We start from the raw sequence: 22500 nt of genomic DNA, 5'->3' as shown, positions 1-22500 counted from the left end.
ATGGGAAAAGGGGTCATGAATGGATGGGTGTACACATCAAGGGACATACACACCCTGTGTGTCACAATGCTCGCACATTGCCCCTCAAGTACAACATGAAGGACCTTTGTTAACAGATACAAAAACACAACGTGAAACCCTCAACCTTACATCCAGTGTGACTGATCTGTTACAGAAACATCACCGATTAAATAGCTGACTTGAATCAGTTCATGTTAAACATTTTTATAGAAATAATGTCTTGCACAACTGATGAGCATATCTGTTTACAGAAGGAAGCAGTTGAAAGCATCCTGAAGTAAAGACAACGTTCTCTGAATGTGCCATCTTATGACATACAGAACCTCATGTAAAAATGTAAAAAAAAGATCATGTCCCGGCCTCTCCACTAATAATAGTAATAATCATCTGGAACAATGCTGCTAATCATCTGGAACAATTCTGCCATGTCAGTTTCTTATTCCAGCCACTCTGAGTCATATACTAGAAGGTCAGCAATTGCAAATTCCATACTGTCTTCACACTTTGATTTCTCATTCAGTTCTGCAAGAGTATGATATCAGTTTTGGGGAAGTCAACAGGGTCAGTCCAGGAGATGCCCCAATTTTTTTTTAAGATAGGGGAATATAGATGTGGTGGACTTGCCATGTATGAGTGGGAAAATACCCACCATTCAAAGATTTATGGGTATATTTCCCCTGATGTCTTTTATGCATCTTTGGGTAGGGTTAATTGTGATTGACATAGGTTGATTGATGCCTGGGCATTTTTTTACACAGAGATTAGAGCAAGGCTATGTGCCTTACCAAGCTTTGTTATAAAATTACAGATCACCATAATACATAATATGTATTACAAAATTCACCAGCTGCTGAAACACAATTAAGTTAAAAGTGATGGGCAAAATTTTAACATTTGTATACAAAATAACACTGCCATTGCACAAATATATGATAACTGTATGTGTAATGAGTGGGTTAACTGTAGTGATACGGCTTCATTCTACCACAGCAAAATGACTTAAAACTGCTGAAAATAAAAAAATGCATACTGCCATATTTTCTGTACTTTGTTAAATAACTGCCATTGTACAAATATATAATCACATAAGTATTAGAAACCCACCAACTGCTACCACACACCACCTTGTTTCCACCAAAACATAATTACTTGAAAGTGCTACAACAATAAATAAATGAATGAATGAATGAATGATTGAATGAATGAATTAATTAATAACTAACTAAATAAATAAATAAGTAAATAAATGTACTGCAGTGTATAACTGCTGTTACACAAATACAAACAAAACTCACCACCAGGTGCTACAAAGGGCGCCCTCCATCGCATCAAAATTAGATAACTGTGCTAAAAATAAATGTACTAACACTGCAATTTGTAATTGCTGCTGTTACTGGAAGTATGAATTAATTCTGTGTTCAAGAACATCAGCATACAAGATAAATATGTGAGCTGCTGTCTTTTAAAGGGAACAACCTCCCATGCTATGTTCAAACAGTAGGTATTATTGACAGAATTATCACTTAATTCAACACTCACACTAACACTTTCAAAGGCAGCAGGCTAGACTAAACACAAGTGATTCCAAAACTGTGGTCTGTGGACCCCTGGGAGTCCATATGATAATTTCTAGGCCTCCATGCATCCACTTCTACAGCATCCGACCTCGCTGTAGTAAATAAAAAAGACTTTCATTTTTGCAGCTGAGCAACTTAATTTCTGTGTTCGTGGCTAAACAGCTGCTTGCCCTTAGTTAAAAAGAGGAAGAAGACCTAATAACTTCCATGTTTATGGCTGAAGCTGAGCAGCTACTTCCTTGCCCTGTGTTTTCCCCCAGGCAGTTAGAACTTGGGAGGGAAATTTAAACAAACTGCTCTGGTCCCTATATGTTACAGTGGTGGAATTAAGCTGGTCGCAGAGACCTGTGCCTCTCCCTAGCATAGCAAAGCCAGTACTGCAGAGCTAATCCTGAAGATCTTGTTCCAGCAATTCAGGGGCAAGAACAGAACACAGTGTTCGAAGACCCTGAAGGTATTTATTTATTTATTTTTGTCAAGCAAGGCTTGAATAAATCCTAAGCAGATTTTTGCAGATTGTCCAGATTTTTGCCTTCTATTTTTTGGTCAATTTCTCATAAAATTGTGTTTTTCTGGTAAATACTTGGCAAATCATTGAGGACTGAAGTCAGAAAATAATAGCAGAGATTTGAGCTTTAGTCTTCATATCCTAAGTTCAGAAAATTAATATTAATACAAAACTTGTTGTTCTATCAGCTTTCTAAGTTTATAAGACCAATATTTAAAATATGTCCATAGTTTTGGGACCTTTGTCCCCCATTATGACAGACTTTGTCCAGATTTCTTGCGCTAAGAGTTTTTGAGGTATGGTGTATTTGTGTGAGAGGGAGGTAGGGGTGTTTGTGTGTGTGTGTGTGTTTAAGACAGAGGGAGGGAGGTAGGTGTGTGTGTTTGTGTGTGTAAGAGGGAGGTAGGGGTTTGTGTGTGTAAGAGGGAGGGAAGGAGGCGTGTGTGTGTGTGTGTGTGTGTGTGTGTGTGTGTGTGTGTGTGTGTGTGTGTGTGTGTGTGTGTGTGTAAGAGGTAGGTAGCATATCCCTCAAATGTCAAGGTTTTTGCAGAATGTCCAGATTTTTACCCCATACTTTTGTGTGTTCTTCATAAAAAGGATTGAGGTTGCTAAATAATGACAGACATTTGAGTTTTAGACATCATATCCTTTAGAAAAATGGATACTAACACAAATCCTGTTATTTTAGCATTTTTCTAAGTTCATGAGAGCAATATTTATAATCTGTCATTTTTTATTATAGGCTTTGTCCAGATTTCTTGCACTAAAAGGTTAAGGTGTATGTGCAAGTGAAATGCCCTAGTTAGGGTTAGTAGGTGGTTAGTAATTTGCTTAGGCTCAAACCCTGAACGTTAACTACAGGAAACAAGAACATGAATCCTACCCCATCTACCAAGCTGCATTTTTCAAGGAACTGAGTTTCAGATGCATTTTTCAAGGAATTTAGTTTCAAGTTCATTTCAAGGAATTGTGAGCTTCAAGGGAAGAGAAAGGTACTGCTGCTCATACTGTCGGTTTACAATGCGCAACTGTTTTGTTTAGCTAATGGTATCACTACTGTGGTATAGAATTTTTAAAGTAGTGTTAGTAGCACAACAGATAGCATATGTGTGTTTTGATGCAGAAGGCTGTGGGTTCTACTCCCACAGCATGTTAATGGATTGCTAATACAGTGTTGTATTTTAAGGAGGTGGGTACTGCAGTCCTGAGTATGTCCTCCTATGGATAAGATGCCTAGTAACTATGAACCTGTTTTTAGTTTGCCATCCATTCCCTGGCCTATTGCAATATTACTAGCTTACTATTTTTTTTTAATGTAACATAGGCAGTTTATTCTTCAAGGGTAGCAGGCATTGAATTTGTAGATGAAACACTGAAATATAAATTTGTTTGCTAGCAGCAACCTTTTCATTAGTTACAGATCTCTTTAATGTGGAATTATTCAGATGACCTTTACGTCTGCAAAGATTGTGTATATTGACTCATATTGGTGGACTGTAATGACAGTAGTTTGAGTGGCCTTTTATGGTTGAAATATTCTGAATTGGGCAGTTTTGTCATTATTGGTTCACATGTTTTGTTTCATTGCATAGTGGAAAAATGTTCCAAACTATAAATTTAAAAGACATTCTAACATGTTGTGCTGTATTATACAAGGGATATAATTTAATACAATCAGGAAGGTGAAGCAAAGGACTTTTGCATGGTTCTAAAAATGTGTGCAAGGGGCCTATGATTTGAAAACAGCCCAAAGGTTGCTGGTTAGTTGAGTTTTTAATTCATAACTAAGCTTAAACATTTGACTTTAGGATTAGGTTCAGAGGAGGTATGCTAGCAATTTGATGTTTCTTACTTTTACTGTCCTGTTGAAATTTACATTCCTAATAACCAGAATGGTTGGAATGGCTTTCACTACAGCCCAGGTTTTCAGAGTTCAGCTATTGTCACTGGTTCCTGATTATGTGTTTTCAACTTAACTTAACAATATTCACAAAAACATTTAAGAAAACCTACGACATTTAATAATATTTGGAAGTGCCTTATTGCAGTAATCATTCTAGAAATTAAGTCAAGTGCATGTTTAGCTCATCTGACAGCTTTAGAAGCTGGAGTTGGTTTAATTTATAATCCTTTAAAAATAAATCTAATTAATAAATAAATAAATGCAACAGTATAAACTGACTGTTGATCCCCAAAAGTTCACGTCATGTGATTTGTCAGGTTATTTAAATAGCTGTCATGTAATTCTCTGTTTTTTAATCTGACTGGAAAACAACTTTATAAAATAGCTTGTTATATATATTTATTGCACCAATTAAAGCCTGATACTTGTACCTCCATGTCATCCTTTGAGACATTTTTTTTGTTAATTTAATAAGTTGCCTAGCTACTGTGGGGAAGGTAGCAGAGTGAGGTAAAAAAAATGTATTTCTGTCACTGAGTAATAAAGCTTGGTCTATACTCTGGGGATGGAATGGCAGTGATTGCAGGATATTGGCATTTGGCTTGTCCTAAGGGCCTTAAGAAAGACTGAGAATGTTAGGACAGAGGTAGAAAACGTATTTTGTATCTCTGCATATTGCATATGGTTTAGAGAGAATCACAGAGACAATATTGTTCTGTTACAACTGATGATAGTAACAGGATTTGCAGTATAAATGAGGATAAGACTTATTTAACCAAGACATCCCCAAAAAACAGGCATTCAGTGCACTTACAATATTTCTCACACCTTAGATTAATAATGTCGCATAAAGGGAAGATGACTTAGAACACCTTCTGCTACATGTTATTAAGGCCAGGCATGATTAAAGCTGTAGTTAATCAGAATTGTTGAAAACATTTTGCTGACTTGGACTTGTGATTAAAAATCTGCCAAGCAGATGATTTTAATGAATATCATATCGGAAGAAATATTATCAAACAGTGATTGTAAATCATTTAGCATGATAAGCTCATAATGTTTGATGTTCGGGATTGTTAATTTATTATTTCATTGCATTAGGCATTGCTAATTTAACTGGTAGAGCTTGTTTTATAAATGTAAGGCTATAACTGAAAATAAATTATGTGTCAGGTTCACCATCTTGGTTCTAATAAACTTAATGTCACAGTGCTAAGTGCTTTTCTAAAAAGCATATTTTGTTTAAATACCTCATATGTTGCAGAAGTGTTAATGCAACTTCTGTTAAGTCCTATTTTGAATTTATTGTCACTGTTGAAGTGACACCCCAACTCCATGTGAAAAAATGGGAGAAAGGGGTTGTGGATAGATGGATGTATATATTTTTATGAAAGTGACTAAAGCAATAGGATCTATGAAATACTATGCATTTAATAAGTATTTACTGTTGTTTAACAGGCTAAAGGTACACTGGCCCATGCACTGCAATCAGCCCGCCATGACTGCAGCCTGACTCAAGGGCATTTAGAAGAAGAACAGGCAGCTAAAACTGAATTTCAGAGATTACTGTCTAAGGCTAACATCGATGTTGATAAGTGGAAAACTAAATATGAAACTGATGTCGTTCAACGTACAGAAGAACAAGAAGAAGCGAGGTATAGTTCAAACATTCTGATTCAGTCTTTTGCATAGTCTATTAATTGTGTCTTATGGTGTATGTTTTCATATATGCGATTGTAGGAGAAAGCTGACATTGAAGCTGAATGAGTCTGAAGATCAGATTATGACATTAACTTCCAAGTATGCATTACTTGAAAAAGCCAACAAGAAACTTCGGAATGAAAATGAGGATTTGATGCTTGAAGTGGAACGATCTAATGCAGCTTGTATCTCTTTTGAAAATAAACAGCGAGAGTTCGATAAGGTATTGTTAAAATAAACCTTACTTTAAATGGCATAACTACTTTGCTTATGGTATGCTTTAATTATTGGCTGTTTTGTAGTTTTTATCAGATTGGAAGCGTAAATATGAAAATAAAGTGAATGAACTGGAAAGGTCATTTAAAGAGTCCCACTCACTCAGTACTGAACTGTCTAGAATGAAAAACACTTACACAGAAACAGTGGACCAATTAGAAACTCTGAAGAGAGAAAACAAAACGCTGCACGGTAAGTATTTTTTCTGCCTACAAAGCACCCTTGATTTAACAGCTCTGTTTTGACTTGCAGTAACATCTCAAATTTTTATTCACAGAGGAGATATTGGATCTCACACAACAGATTGGTGAACGGGGAAAAAGAGTCAGTGAATTAGAGATACAACAAAAACATACTCATCTGGAGAATGTTGAAATCCATACAGCATTAGAAGAAGCTGAGGTAATGAACTTTGCAATTGATATAATACTGTTATTAATACATTCTCTGGTTTGGGTACTGGCTTTTGTGTGAAATGACCTCCTATTGTCTATATCTATTTTTGTGGGTGTTCTGGTTTCCTTTCATATCCCAACAATATCTTGTAGATGAGTTGAGAATCTTCCAAATTAATCATAAATGTGTGTGTGTGTGTGTGTGTGTGTGTGTGTGTGTGTGTGTGTGCATACGTGTGCGCGTGTGTGTGTATGTGCTTGTGTGCATATGTGCAAATGTGCATGTGATCTGTTATTTGCGGTCATCCCATTCAGGATTAGCTTCTTTTCTTTGTGCTCAATGAGTCCCAGGAAATGATTCAGTTCCCTATGACCCTGAAATGGATAAAGTGAGTAATGGAGGATGAATTAATAATATCAATTATTGATGGAATTCCAGTTAGCTCTGTTGCACAGTGTAATACTTAGTTTCTGTGAAGCATAGCCACTTTAATATAAAATATTGAACTAAAGCACATTGTCACTGTAAGTTAGAGATGTTTGCTGTTAAATGATGGCAAGTAATAGATAGCCAAGTCATTCAGACTTCTACTCTAAAGGCTGGTCTGGCTAACGTTCATTTAACTAATGCTTAAAGAAGGATTAGAGTGTTGTGAATTAAATACATTTTCTGTACATATGATGACTTTCACATTTCAGTTGTGTGTGTGTGTGTGTGTGTGTGTGTGTGTGTGTGTGTGTATGTATGCAAATGTGCTTGTGTGTATGTGTTTATATGCATGGTGCATGCATATGTGTGTATGTATTTCTGCATATGTGTTAAGTATTTGTATGAATGGTACATGTAAGTGTGTGTGTGTGTGTGTGTGTGTGTGTGTGTGTGTGTGTATGTGTGTGTGTATGTGTGTGTGTGTGTGTGTGTGTGTGTGTGTGTGTGTGTGTGTGTGTGTGTGCATGTGAGTACATGCAAATGTGTGTATCTGTTATATGTATCTGTCCATCTGTGTATGTGTAGGGAGGAGGGTCTCCCTTGCATTAAACAGTGTGTTGGAGTGCTTGTTTATAGATATCATACTGTAAGAATGTGTATGCATGTTACTGCATATATGTATGTAATGAGTGTTTCTGTACTGCTATAGTATGCTGTGTATGTATGTGTGTGTGTGTGTGTGTGTGTGTGTGTGTGTGTGTGTGTGTGTGTGTGTGTGTGTGTGTGTGTGTGTGTGTCTGTCTGTCTGTCTGTGTGTACCTGCTAATATGTGTGTGCAAGGAGGAGGGTTACACCGTTGCATAAAGCAGTGTCAGAAAGTGTTGTGTATGTACATCATACTGCAAGAATGTGCATATATAGTACTGCATATATATGTGAGTGCATCTGTGCAGTACTGATGTAATATGCTGTTTGTGCATGTATCTCTGTGTGTATGCATGTGTGGATGTGTTTCTTTGCATGCATATGTTTACTTGTGTGAACACGTGTTTGTGTGTGTGTATGTATGTGTGTGTGTGTGTGTGTGTGTGTGTGTGTGTGTGTGTGTGTGTGTGTGTGTGTGTGTGTTGGTGTGTGTCTCTACATACACGCTTAGTGCAAGAGCTTGTATGCATGCATATACATTCATATCAGTGTATATTTTAGAAAGACATCTCAATGAGGAGTAACTTTTGAATCAGTTATCACACTGTAGTACTGTATTGCTTTTCTCCTATATGAGGCTGAAAAAGTTAGTATGTCAGTAGTTTGCAAGCCATTTTACTGACTACTGGAAACTACAGGTACCTGATAATGTTCTGTATTAAGTCACTTATTTTATTCACGTGTTGATGATACCTTCTATTTCTTTTATATAAAACACTGCTTGTTGTAATTATGGTTGTAAGACATGCCTTCATACAAGTTCATTCTATTTTTAAGAGACATAGTGTTAAAGATACCAAGTACTTTGGTAGTTCTAAAATAAAATGTGGATGTAACTTGTATTCTTTAATCAGGTGTTTATGGACCACATCTTAATCCATCTAAATCACTGCTTTTTATTTGATATATTTAAACAGTTGTTTTTCTACTATTAAGTAATGTTGCATTTTTAAGTCTTCCCTTGTGCAAGAAGAGTCCAGAATGTTCCAAGTTCAGCGTGAGCTCAGCAGGGTAAAATCTGAAGTTGATCGAAAGATATCTGTGAAAGAAGAAGAATTTGAGAGATTTAGGTTGAATCATCTGAGAATTGTAGAACAATTGCAAATCAAAATTGATATTGAAATTAGAAGTAAACTTGAGGCTTTGCGTATACAAAAGAAAATGGCAAGTGACCTAAATGAAATGGAATTGCGATTGAGTCACGCAAATAGCTATGCGGAAGAATTACTGAAACGGCTTCAAAACATGGAGGATCTTTATGAGGTAAAACTTTACGTGCATATTTAATACCAAGTATTGTGGCTTTTTCTGGGGCAAATAGCATTTGAAGAAAATGTGCAAAACAAATGTGCCATGATGTCTTTCAGGAGTCCCAGCTTAACCGAAATGAAGCCCTCAAAGGACAAGAGGATCTGAGAGAGCAGCTAATCCTGATTGAACGCAGAACCACTCTAATACAAAATGAAATGGAAGAGCTGAGAGTTACACTGGAGGAGACAGAAAGAGGCAGAAGTATAGTAGAATGCGAACTTCACGAAGCTAACGAGCATCTGTATCAGCTGCAATCTGAGGTGAGTAATAGTTTTTGCTGTGACACTGGGAATGTCATATTGTTGTATAATGCACACTGCAACATGACTGGGTTATGTATTTTACACACACACATATTTGTACTGTATATATATATATATATATATATATATATATATATATATATATATATATATATATCAGATGGAAGTGTAAAAGCAGAACTCATTAGAGAATAATACTGCCAGCATTTCTAAAGGTGGTGGATGAGGTATACTTCATCAATATATTAAAAAATTTCGTAAAGTTTGTCTTAAAGCACTATCACATCTTTGTTGAAAAGAAATGCATGTGCTGAGAAACGTCTTTGAATAGTTGTATCATTCCATTAGTTTGATGTAGTACTTTGGTGAAATGTGTATTCGTCCAAGCAGTTAGCTGTAGTTGAGGTTTGACTGCCATGGAGCCTCCATACCAATATGCATTTAAAAAAGCAGGGCTACCTCCAAAACTAATACAATCAAATACTTCTTGAGTCTCATGTAAGGTATGGTACTGTCTTCAGCCTTAAATATCGTGACCTACCTTAATCTTGCTCATCATCTAATATGTATATATTTGTAAATAAAATTTACAAATTTTTCAAATTTACAATTATTTTACACACATTTTTGCTGACAGTGGCTCAAACTTTTAAACTTAGCAGTAGGCAGATAGAAAAAAAAACATCTAACACTGTTTCAGATTGCTGCAAAACCTTTGAAAATTGGAAGTTTTAATATCCCATGGTTTACCTATATCCAAGACTAGTTTCTCTGAAAATATATCCTCCTTCAAATATGCACAACTAGTTTAACTGCTGCCTGTAATTCTGGCACAAGGCGGACACACACAGATACATTCACAAGCACATGGGAGAGATAGCTGTTTTCCCTTTGTCACAGCATACTCATGCACTCGGAAACTTGGCAACTTAAAAAAAAACAGAACTAGAATCACATCTGATAACAAACAATGGGAAAGAAATAAGTCAGTAAAGAACGGTACAAAACTGAATTATTCAGTATTTTTCCACAGAAATATCTGAGAAGGATAAATAAATTGTGATGAAATGGATCTACTTTGTTTAAACGGAAGTACGCTTAAACGAATCCAAATTACCCAAGCTGATTCCACCAAAACCTCTTCATAACAAACACATGGACTGCCAAATTCCTTTCCCTGTGAAAGGATCCACTTGTCCACCATGGGAATGAAGCAAAATGGAGCAAAGCTAAGTCCACCAAAGTGGAGAGCTGCACCCCCCACACCCCCCTACTTAAATATACCAACTGTGAGATCGCACTAAACGGAAGAGCGGGAGCAGTTCACTATAGTGACCAAGTGGTTCCTTTCACAGGGAAAGGAATTCTGCAGACCGTGTGTTCGTTATGAAGTGGTGTCGGTGGAATCAGCACGGGGAAGTTGGATTCGTTTAAACGTACTTTCATTTAAACAAAGTAGATCTTCTGAAACATATTAGTTTAAACAGGAGAAGTACATTATAATGAATACATTTTATAACTCTTCTCACAACTTAAGTATATTAGAGACTACATTTATTGTAATAAAACATAGGAAGAACTTATATTAAAACAGATTTCAGATGCCTTTTGAGTAATACAGTCTCATTCTCATCCCCCCCCCCCCCGCTGCTCAGATTGTGGCTCACTGTAAGATCTGTAGTACTCTGATTGAGCTCTGATTGCATATATGCCTCTGTACAGAATTGTTTTGTCATTTGTTGTATTTGTACTGTTATGGAGCTTTTCCCCCTGGGCCTCCACTGTAAATGGACCTTGCTCTAGTCAGACTTTCCCGATAAACAAATGTAAAATAAAAATAAAAATAAAAAAATAAAATATTCTACACTAGGGCTTTAATGAACGGATAAAGCCCACTGAAAAATGAGACCACATAATCTGACAAAAAATAACACTATAAGATTTGTAGTAATGCAAGCAAAGCAATATCTTTTATTGCACTGTAAGTAATGGGCTTGGAACATCAGCAATTCACACCGGACACTCAATGTTCTACACTAGGGCTTTAATGAACGGATAAAGCCCACTGAAAAATGAGACCACATAATCTGATCAAAAATAGTGCGGCGAGTAAAGTTTTCACAGAAAGCCGCCATTACCTTTCCCCTTGACAACCACAAGTCTTGCCTGGTTAGCAGCAGGGACAAAAAAACTAAACCAAACAAAACACAAGTACCTGCAACAGCAGTTAAAAGGACCTGTTTTTTTTTTCTATTCCCCCCAACTAACAGAGACTCAGAGAAAGTCATGGCTAATTGTGAGAGCAAATTCAATAAGTAATACATGACTACAATAATCTATAGCAAGTAACCTCAGGAGTAGTTAGTAGTTAAAAGCACCTGTCTTTTCCCTTTTCCTACACTAACTAAGGCTCAGAGAAAGCTGTGATTAGCAAGCAGGGAAAAATAAACAAATAAACTAATAATAATTTAAAAAAGCTGTAAGTCAAGTAACTGCATTAGCAGTTACAATATTGTGATGCGATGTGTGTGTAAACTGGATACATATGTGTGTGGGAAAGGGGAGAGTTATTATGCTATGCAGTATAGCTGACAAAATTAATCAGAAATAAATTGAATTTGTGTATTTCTTCAATGTAATCTGAAGAGATTACAGTTAAAGTGCTGGGTATGTTTAATGAGTGTGTCTGGTCTCTGTAGTTGAGTTTGTCTGTCTCTCCAGCTGCCTGTGTGTATATGCTTGTGTGTCTGTGTGTGTGTGTATGATGTGGTGTGTATGTGTGTAATGTGATATGTATGTATGCATGTGACTTTCTGTAGGTGTCTATTTGTATATATGTAAATGTGTGCACGTGGACATTATTAAATACATAATTTACATTTTGGATGTAAATGACTTCCTCCAGCAGCAATTACAAGTGCTATAGCAACTTTGAAACATAAAGCAGATTAACTATTTTATATCCAAACTATAAAAATGTAAAAAATATATATACTAATAATAAAACAAGTACAAAGTTATTTAACAGATAGCCCATTATCTGAGCACAATAATGACCTCCAAGGCAGACATTACAAAGATATAGTGGGCCCTTCCAAGGGTAGAAACACCCCTACCTGGTGCATACAGTCTCAGAAAATCAATGGGCAGTCTATTTCCCTGCTACTGCCCACCCTGATGGGCATTATTGCTTGTATTCTTCATAGCGACTTGATTTTACATGCTTAGCAGTGGGAATTCAAAGCCATGGTCAGGCAAAATTATGTGGACCTAGTGATATTTTAGTAATGATTCTGAGGTGGCAAGATCACATAAAATGGAACTCTGTATCATTTCACAGATGACTTGCTCTACATTGTCACACTCTTTTGTTATATGTGTGTGTATGTGTGTGCACATTGTTTTGTTTAAAATGATCAAGGTGTTCAGTGGAAGAAGATTTCCAGTTTGAAACTCATGTTTATTTGCAATAAATGAAGTTCAGAAAAGATGAAAATGCAGTGCATACCAAAGAGTTACGTCTGCAATCAAAATAAAAAACAAAACAAAAAATAAACTTGTAACTAAAAACAAAGATAGGCAGCAAGCTGTAGAATTCCAACCAGTTTATTGTTAGCACTTTCGTTCAGGAAATACATGAACTTCTTCAGACAAAGAAACCCCAAGAGTCCTCAGTTAAAATAAGACTGTCAATTAAGATGAGATAATTAATTATAAAACCAATGAACATAACTTGAGAAATTTAAAGAGTCAAGGTAAAATGTATATGTAAATAATTTGAACGAAAGCGCTAACAATAAACTGGTTGGAATTTTACAGCTTGCTGCCTATCTTTGTTTTTGCAATCAAAATAAATTATTTTTTCAACTTCCAGTCCAAGTCAAAATCAATACTGCTTTACATTCAGATGTAGTATTCCCTTTTAGACAGGGTTCTGGCATAGTGGCTGGCAAAATAAATGAACAGTACATAGACCTTAGAGCAACAGAGTGGCTAACTTTGCAATTCCACCAAAAGAAATAAACCAGAATATCTTCTGCTTCCACATAGGCAGGAATAAATCCAGCTGGCTTCTCCTCTAAGGGGATTATCTCCCTTTTCAGGATACCCTGTGAATTGCCTAACTTCTTCCTTCTGGTATATGTAACTCCTTTATCCCCCCAGGACTCTCTTGCAGACCTAATAGTTACAAAGCTACTCTACATCAGGGCACTAAGCTTTAAATATCCCTGTGTGCATCTGTCTTCATTTACCCTAGCCTATCTACCAGTTTCTGAGTTAACAAACATACTTCTCGAGACAAACTCCCTGAATGCATACCCATGGAAAGTTTGGCAAACATCAATAAAACAAATTTGTCTTGCAGGGAAGAAGCCCCCTTTTCCTCCAGAATGGAGTACCTTGCCTAATATTCTACTACTGATAAATACTATTGTCACAATTACACATTATTTGAGAAAAGAGAAAATACACATTTAGGTGAAACATGAGTCAAAGAACTACTATCTGACAGTAGAGCCAGTGTTAAACCACTTCAGGAAATACTGCTTGTGTGATTCTGTCAAGGCTGCTATGCTTCTGGGAAACCTACATGTAATACAGCAGTCTCCAACCTTTTTTGCACTAAGGACTGGTTTCATGTGAGACAGTTTTCCACAGACTGCCCATCGCTCGCACATAATAAAGTGCATAATATTTATTTATTTATTGTTTTTACATTTGTTTACCGGGGATGCCCGACAAGTCCATTTTCAGCTGAGACCCAGGGAGAAAATCTCCAAAGTACAATAAAAAGACAATTGGCATTAATTACCAAAAAAGAAAAAGTGCACATCTGCTTAACAGCACAACACTGATCTATTATGGTCGAGAAGTATGTAAATCTAATGGCAACCTTATTGACTTTCTAAGTTTATAAGAGCAATATTTAAAATCTGTCCCTGTTATTTGGCTTTGTCCACACCTCTCAACTGTACAGATTTTCACAGAATGTTCAGATTTTTGCCTCACATTTTTGGTCTGTTTCTCATAAAATTGTTTTCTGGCAAATCACTGGCAGGTCACTGAGGTTTGAAAACAAAAAATGATGACAGAGAGTTGAATTGTAGACTTCATACCCTTCAGAAAATACATGCTAATGCAAAACTGTATTTCTATGTACTTTCTAAGTTCATAAGAGCAGTACTTAAAAGTGTCCCTATTTTTGGGCCTTTGTCCTCTATTATTTTTGGCTTTGTCCAGATTTCTTGCTCTAAGAGATTGAGAGGTATGTGTCCAGATTTACTGTGTGAGAGGTTGAGTGGTATGGTCAAGAGGTACTTAAACCTAATGGCAAGTATACTATTTATTTATTTATTTATTTATCTATTTATTTATTTATTTGACATCTGTTGACAGGATTAGTCTGACTGGCAAGGTGCCCTTTTTCAGCGGAGACCTGAGGAGAAAAACTCAAACTTGTAAAGTATGACAGTTAATAACAATTAATAACAGAGAGAAAAGTGCAAGATAATAACAGTTAAGATAACATAACTACTTTCTGTTTATAAAATCAATATTTAAAATCTGCAGCTATTATTTGTGGCTGTGTCCAGATTTATTGTGCAAGAGGGTGAGTGGTATGGTCAAGAGGTATGCAAACCTCATTGCTGCTGCTGCCAGGGAGCACTTTCACTCTTCACAGTCTCGGTCTCTCTCTCTCTCTCTCTCTCTCTGACACAGATGCACATATGCTCGCATGTGCACGCACACACACACACACACACACACACACACACACACACACACACACACACACACACACACACACACACACACAGTCTCTTTTGCATTCATGTACGCATTCACAAATACAAGATTGTTCTCACTGTCTTTTGATCTCTCTCTCACACACAGTCTCTTCTACTTTCATGCATGCAGTCACTCACACACGCAGACAAAAACACACACACACTTTTCTCGGTTTCCTTGACTTTTATTTTACACTCATTAAATATCAAAAGTGCTGCTTAGCGAGTGTAAAATAACAGCTCAATCAATATCACTGCTCACGCTCTCTCTCTCTCATACATACACAGTCTCTTCTTCTTTCACACATGTACATTCTGCTTTCATGCATGCATTCACTCACACATGCAGACAGACACATAAATGCACTCATACACATACATACACACATTCACTTTTTCATTTCACTTCATGCCTGGCGGCCCCGTACCAAATGATCCACAGTCCAGTACCAGTCTGTGGCCCAGTGGTTGGGGACCATGGTGCTAATAGATGTCGAAGATCTCCCATGATATAAATATAAATGCATATTTTCTATATATATATATATATATATATATATATATATATATATATATATTGTAACTGTTATTCTAAGCCTTTGGTTTAAGCACTTGGGCTTCAGACCAGTTGTTCTACATTAAGACGGTTTGTGGTCTGCACTGTTGTGGAAGGACAAGTAGCTTAAATCCTTCTAAGTTGGGAGTTGGTGATTGAAGGCTTAGTGTCTATTATTCTAAAAGTGTATTAGTTCTAGTTTAAACACATTGGCTTCGGGCCAATTATTTTATATTAAGAAGATGTGATCTGCACTCTTGTGGGAGGAGAGGGTAGATTCTGCCCTTTTGAGCTGGGAGTTTCTGGTTAAAGGCTTATTGTGCCTGCTTATTTGAACTGTTTTTTTCTGAAATTGGTACGCCTTGTTTGCTGTAGCATAGACTAAATTCAGACCTGCTGAATCTAGCTTTGTTTGTATAACTTGAGCACTAATCCAGGCCATCTTTTTTGGAGAAGGTTCCCCTGCACCCTAGTGGCAGGAGTGTGCAGTTAGAACTTGTCTGATCGAAGACTGCTGGAACGGGGCTCAGTTTTTAGCTTTTTATTGGTTAATTGATTAATTTGTTTAAATCAGTTTGCTCATTTATTACTGTTATATTAAAAAAAAATACACTTTATGCATTGCCGTTTAGCTAGGGTTAAACTATTCCCGGCACCATAAAGTCTGCTCTTCAAAATTTCCCTTAGAACTAGCTGTTTTTTAGTTTTAGCACTCAAATCTGTTTCTTTAAGCTCATCACTTGTTCAGAACTTGTTGTAAGCACTAAATAAGCTACAAATTACTATAGCACTCAGCTTTCCTCACTTGTCTAGAGGAAAAAAGTTTTTAGTACTTAATAAATAAGCACCTATCCAGGCATGTCTAAGGGTCAACTCCCAGTGTTTTCTCCTGTCTACCTGATGAATCTGGGCATATTGGGGCAATGCAGAAATTGCCTCATGTACACAGACAACCCTCTCCTCCTACCATTCAACACTACAACCTATGAGAGATACACGTATATAGCCAAACTGGAAGCAAAGCTCTCTTCACCCAAGATTGGACTAGGTAGTCAAGAGGAGATGGTAAACACTTGCACCACATCACACTCATCACATAGTCCCTCAAAACCTACACCACCAAAACACACACATAGCAACATAAAACACACACCTACATTTGCGGAGGTTTTCAATAAAAATCTGCTCAAGCAACAGTGACTGCCAAAGCAGAAATGCAAGTAACCTCCACCCCCCAACACAACCCAAATGACACATAGCCCACAAACTCAGTGTGCCACTCAACCACAGCCCATAAGGCATAACAATGTACCCAACACTCTAGTCATAGGTGACTCTATAGTCAGGCACACTGATGTTCCACTTACCAGGCTAAACAAGGAGAAAGTTACTGTCAGCTGCCTGTCGGGTGCCAGGATCTGCCACATAATGCACACACTCAGGTCACTCCACAACAAGTACAAATATGACTCTGTCATTGTTCATGTTGGTGTTAATGACCTGAGATGTACCTCCCTGGACTACATGAAAAGAGACATGAAGGAACTCTCCGATCTTGTAGCCCAGGCAGGTATGACCCTAGCCATGAGTAGTATCCTGCCATCATCCAGAATGATACCTAAGTACAAGGACAAAATGATTGACTTCAACAATTGGCTAAGCTTCTGGTGTCATTCTAAGGGGATCCAGTATCTGTCTGCCTGGGATGATGTGATCGACAGACCACGATGCTTTGCCAGAGAAGGCCTGCACCTGTCGCCCTTGGGATTCTGGATACTGGCTAAGGCTCTTGCCACCCCTATGGCAAGGTTCAAATGACAAATTCACCACCGTAACAGGTACAAGCAAGTAAAATATGAGGGTAATGCTACTCAATGCTAGAAGTCTAAACCTCAAAATGCATTCACTCGAGGCACTCCTTAAAATGGAGAACAAAGACATCTGTGCAATGACAGAGACCTGGTTCAAGGCTCCAGAGAGCACCCCTGCATTACCAGGCTATAATTCATACCACACCTTTTGGCCACCTAACCTGGATGGAAACACTAAAGGTGGAGGCATGTCCATATTCATTAAATATATCCACACCTCCAGGCTAGTTGCTCAGCATAATGCATCTGGAATTATCCAAGTGCAACTAACTTTGGGCAAGACCGCAATCCAAATTGTAACTTGCTATAGATCCCCCACCATGCCCCAGGATCCCCTTCCCTCATTTCTTGATACACTGGAAAATATTTGGGTACAACCCAACACTCTAATAATGGGAGATTTCAACTACCCGGCCACCTAACCTGGACGGAAACACTAAAGGTGGAGGCATGTCCATATTCATTAAATATATCCACACCTCCAGGCTAGTTGCTCAGCATAATGCACCTGGAATTATCCAAGTGCAACTAACTTTGGGCAAGACCGCAATCCAAATTGTAACTTGCTATAGATCCCCCAACATGCCCCAGGATCCCCTTCTCTCATTTCTTGATACACTGGAAAATATTTGGGTACAACCCAACACCCTAATAATGGGAGATTTCAACTACCCAGCCCTTAAGTGGGAAAACTACTCATTTACCAACTCTTTTGCTCAACTTTTTCTGTAATTCATAAATTCCAATGCCTTGGATCAACTTATCCACACCCCCACCAGGGGCAGCAGTATCCTAGACCTGGTCATTACCAACATGGACGACCGGTGTTCCACACCAAAGGTCAATTCCTCATTGGTCAGATCCGACCACAAGCTAATCACCCAAGACATCCACATCCTGCCCCCACCCCCCATTATGGAAACAACCATAAAAATTTCTCCAAAGCCAACTTCACGCTTCTTAAGACAAAAATGGCAAACTTCACAACACCCATGCAGATGGACAATAGAGGTACGACTGCTGAAGCCTACACAAATGCACTTTATAAGCACTTATGCACGTGCATGGATCATGCTATTCCTGACAGAACCAAGATGCTATCCTCCAAAAAAAGGAACCCAATTTGGTGGTGCCCTGCCATAAACAAACTCTACAACAGAAGAAAGAAACTGTTGCAAAAAAGAGTAAAATCCCATGATTGGAGGAACTCCCTGGTCAGCCTCAGTAAGAAGCTGAGATCCTTCATAAAATCCTCCAAAGCTAGCTACGAAAACAAAATTGCCACTGATTCTAAAGACAACCACAAAGCATTCTATAGCTATGTCAAGAATCTCAATGGCAACACTCAGATCTGCTCTGAGTTACAGCACAATGGCACTAAATATACAGAACCAACTGATATTGCCAACATCCTGGCAGATAGATTCAGTGCTAACTTTACCCCCCCTCTCACCCCCTAAAGGGCCCATCTCTATACTAGAAGAATGCAAAGTTCCTGTAATCACGACTGCACAGGTAAAAACCACACTCTCCAAAGCCAAGAATACAGCATCCATGGGACCTGACAACATCTCAGGCTGCATTCTACATGAACTACAGAATGAACTGGCATTCCACCTAAGCACCATGTTCAGTCATAGCCTTATCTCAGGCTTTGTGCCCACTGAATGGCGCACAATGACAGTTATCTCACTCCACAAAGGGGGAGCCACCACGGACCCCGGTAACTACCGCCTCATTAGCCTGATGAGCCTGGTCTGCAAGGCCATGGAATGTATCATCATGGAACTTATAAACAAAGACACTAGTAATCTCCAAACACTGGACCCCACCCAGTTCAGGTTTGTAAAAGACAGATCATGTCTCCTAAACATGATAGACTTCTTTGAAGCAGTCACCAAAGTTGTAGACAAAGGTAAGGTGGTTCACACAGCCTATCTAGATCTCGCCAAGGCTTTGACACCATCCCCCACTCTGGAATTATAGATAAACTCACTAAACTAGGTATAAATCCCTATGTGACAAAATGGGTTGCCAACTGGCTCACTGACAGAACCCACACTGTGAAAGTAGCAGACTCCAAATCCTACTTCAGACCAGTGACAAGTCAAGTGCCACAGGGTCCTCCCCTGTTTGGTATTTACTTTTCTGAAGTACAGGCTAACACAGAAGGTCTTTGGCTAACGAAGTTTACAGAGGACTTCAGACTGGGAGCCATAATCAAAACTCCTAACGATGTGGACATCCTACAAAAGGGCCTCACTGAGACAGATGCCTGGTGTCAAAGCCATGGCCTCAAGCTCAATGCCAAAAAGTGCATTGTCATCCCCTTTGGTAAAAACTCTGTACCCATGAGCTACCCCATAGGTAGTAGTCTACTTAACACCGAAAGTGTGATAAGAGACCTTGGGACACAGGTGAACAGTAGTCTCTCCTTTGATAATCACATCGCCACTTCTTCTTGCTTTTCCCGGTTAGGGGTCGCCACAGCGGATCACATGTCTGCTCATGATTGGCAGTGGAGTTTTACAGTGTCGAGTTGCCAGCCCAGCGCCCAACCTTCCACAGAAGGCACACACACACCTAGGGCCAACTTAGAGTGTCCAATCCACCTACAGCATGTCTTTGGGATGTGGGAGGAAACCAAAGTCCCTGGAGGAAACCCACGTGACCACAGGGAGGACATGCAGACTCTGCACAGAAGGCACCCTAGCCGAGGATTGAACCAGGGAACCTCTTGCTGTGAGGCGACAACACTAACTGCTGCACCACCGTGGCCGCCCTTGATAATCACATTGCCACAGTGGTCAGGAAATCCTTCTACGTGGCACTCCTCATCACAAAAGGTTTCTCATCCAGGAAACAAGAGGTCATTGTTCCCCTCTGCTCATCCCTCATTAGACCCATAATAGAATACAACACCCCTTTTGGTATGTACCTCATAAGACATCTACAACAACTGGAAAAACTGCAGAAATACTTCAAAAAGAGGATTACCGGCCTCAAACAGATGACCTACACAGACCATCTAAAAAAACTGCAGCTTTACTCCGTCGCATATCGCCTACTCAGAGGTGATCTCTGCCTAACATACAAAGCTATGTCAAACCCAGAGCTGCTGGACATGCTCCACTTAAAGAAATCCCAATCCCTCTGAGCTACAGGCTCTAGGGACATAAACCTTGTCACCACAGTAAACAGAACATGCTGGAGGGATAGATTCCTGTCCCAGAGACTTCCCATACTCTGGAACAAACTACCTATCTATATCAAACAAAACTCCTCATTAGCACTCTTCAAGAAAAATCTTGATGATTGGATGGGAAATAGGAAATTCACCCCAGGGATCACCTCTGTGGCTCTGCTTGACAGGGACACAGGAAAATAATTTTCTTGGGTGGCGAAAGCCAGGGTACCTTTTTGGCTAGGCTTATATAGGCCCTAGGGCCAATAGCCTAGTACATACCTATGAACCTATGAACCTATATATAGAGAAAGGGATGTGAGAGCTATAAATATACAAAAGCACATATATGTATATGTATATGTGTATATATATATATATATATATATATATATATATATATATATATATATATATATATGGGTTACCTTCAGTTTACCGAATGTCCACTTCCCCGACACACAGTTCACCGACACTTCAGATCACCAACATCTGGAAAGCTGATGTTTCCCTCACGGTAAGTAACTGTTTGGCCATCTACTTGAACTTTGCCCCTTACCCCCATGGTAGTGCGTTCTCTGAGTTGGTATATTTAGTAAGGGGGGTGTGGGCCCCCCACATCAGTGGGTTTAGTTTTCTTTGGGTAGTTCCTTCCATTGGGATGGCCAAGTGTTTACTTACCTCGTGGGAAACATCAGCTTTGTGACTGTCGGTGATCTGAAGTTTCAGTGAACTGTGTGTTGGGGAAGTGGATGTGTTCGGTAAACTGAAGGTAACCCATATATATATATATATATATATATATATATATATATATATATATATATATATATATATATATATCTGTATACATATGTATATAAATATATATATATATATATATATATATAGTGTCCAAGCAATTGGTCAACAGCTGTGTGATAAAGAATAATCCTCGGGGAAATGGAATATGGCCCTTCTGCAAGGATTTTGTAGTCTTGAGTTTGTATATATGTTTAGCAGGTTCATAGGATGATACTAGCCTATTAGCCTGGAAGCCCTTATAAGTCTAGCCAAAAATTTCACCCATGTTCTCACAGAGTCAGCACCTGTTTTCCCTGTCCAGCAGGGACACAAGTGAGATCCCAAGGGTATATTTTCTGTTTCCCATCCAGTCGTCCAGGTTCCTCTTAAAGAGGGTTTGTGAGGTACTCTGCTTGACATGGAGAGGAAGTCAATTCCACAGATGGGGGAGTCATTGGGACCCAAATCTATCCTTCCAGTAAATTCTAGTAATGTCACAGACCAGGTTAAGACCTTGTGTATGGGTTGCCCGATTGGAGTTTGACTTATGGATATGCATCAACTCCATCAAGGCTGAGTCTGCGATGGTCTTGTATGCCAGACACAGGTTACCTCAGAGCAGTCTGTATGAAACTGAGTAGAGGGACAGGGCATTTAGCCTATCTGTATAGGGGGTGTGGAATACAGCCACCCATATGTTGATTGGCCACAGGGTTGTACTCAATGTGCAAATTGTCTGTATTGTAAGGTGGCCTCTAAAACCAAATCATTTGCATCAATGAATACATCAGAAGTGTTTGATATTAAACATTTGATCACATGCAATACTGAATCGTTGGTATATATAGCAATATGCCAATGTGGGGCAGACTTTGAGACCCTTTAAACACAGAATTGCCATACATTTAAGTGATATTAACTGTAAAAGGACATGAAGTGCACTTTTTAAGCATATATTGGATCATGCTACCACTCATTTTATTTTTATGGGTGTAGATGTAGTGATACTTAATGAATATTAGTAGTTACTTTATATATATATATATATATATATATATATATATATATATATATATATATATATATCACATTTCACTGAATGCAAGTACTGTTGGGCAAATAAAATGTCTATGCCCTTTTCCCCACTGTAGTGCGATTCTGGACTTAGCATATATAGTTAGGGAGGGTGTGGGGGGCATAGCCCCCCACCAAGTTAGCTTTTATATT

General features: G+C 38.4%; 1 protein-coding gene across 3 annotated transcripts in view; it reads left to right on the top strand.

Annotated features, from left to right (window-relative positions):
- The window catches only part of LOC122799227 (myosin heavy chain, skeletal muscle, adult-like), a 446467-nt gene that overhangs the window by 409495 nt on the left and 14472 nt on the right, over positions 1-22500 (top strand). For all 3 annotated transcript variants that reach the window (XM_044068147.1, XM_044068148.1, XM_044068149.1), the window contains 6 exons: positions 5468-5664; positions 5750-5933; positions 6013-6178; positions 6264-6388; positions 8471-8779; positions 8884-9087. In XM_044068147.1, coding sequence (XP_043924082.1) covers positions 5468-5664; positions 5750-5933; positions 6013-6178; positions 6264-6388; positions 8471-8779; positions 8884-9087 — 1185 coding nt within the window. The remainder of the gene's footprint in view (positions 1-5467; positions 5665-5749; positions 5934-6012; positions 6179-6263; positions 6389-8470; positions 8780-8883; positions 9088-22500) is intronic.

This window comes from Protopterus annectens, chromosome 4.part0, assembly GCF_019279795.1.
Source record: "Protopterus annectens isolate FY-2018-M chromosome 4.part0, PAN1.0, whole genome shotgun sequence".
NCBI classification, from domain to species: Eukaryota; Metazoa; Chordata; order Ceratodontiformes; family Protopteridae; genus Protopterus; species Protopterus annectens.
This window is presented reverse-complemented; position numbering and strand designations above follow the sequence as displayed.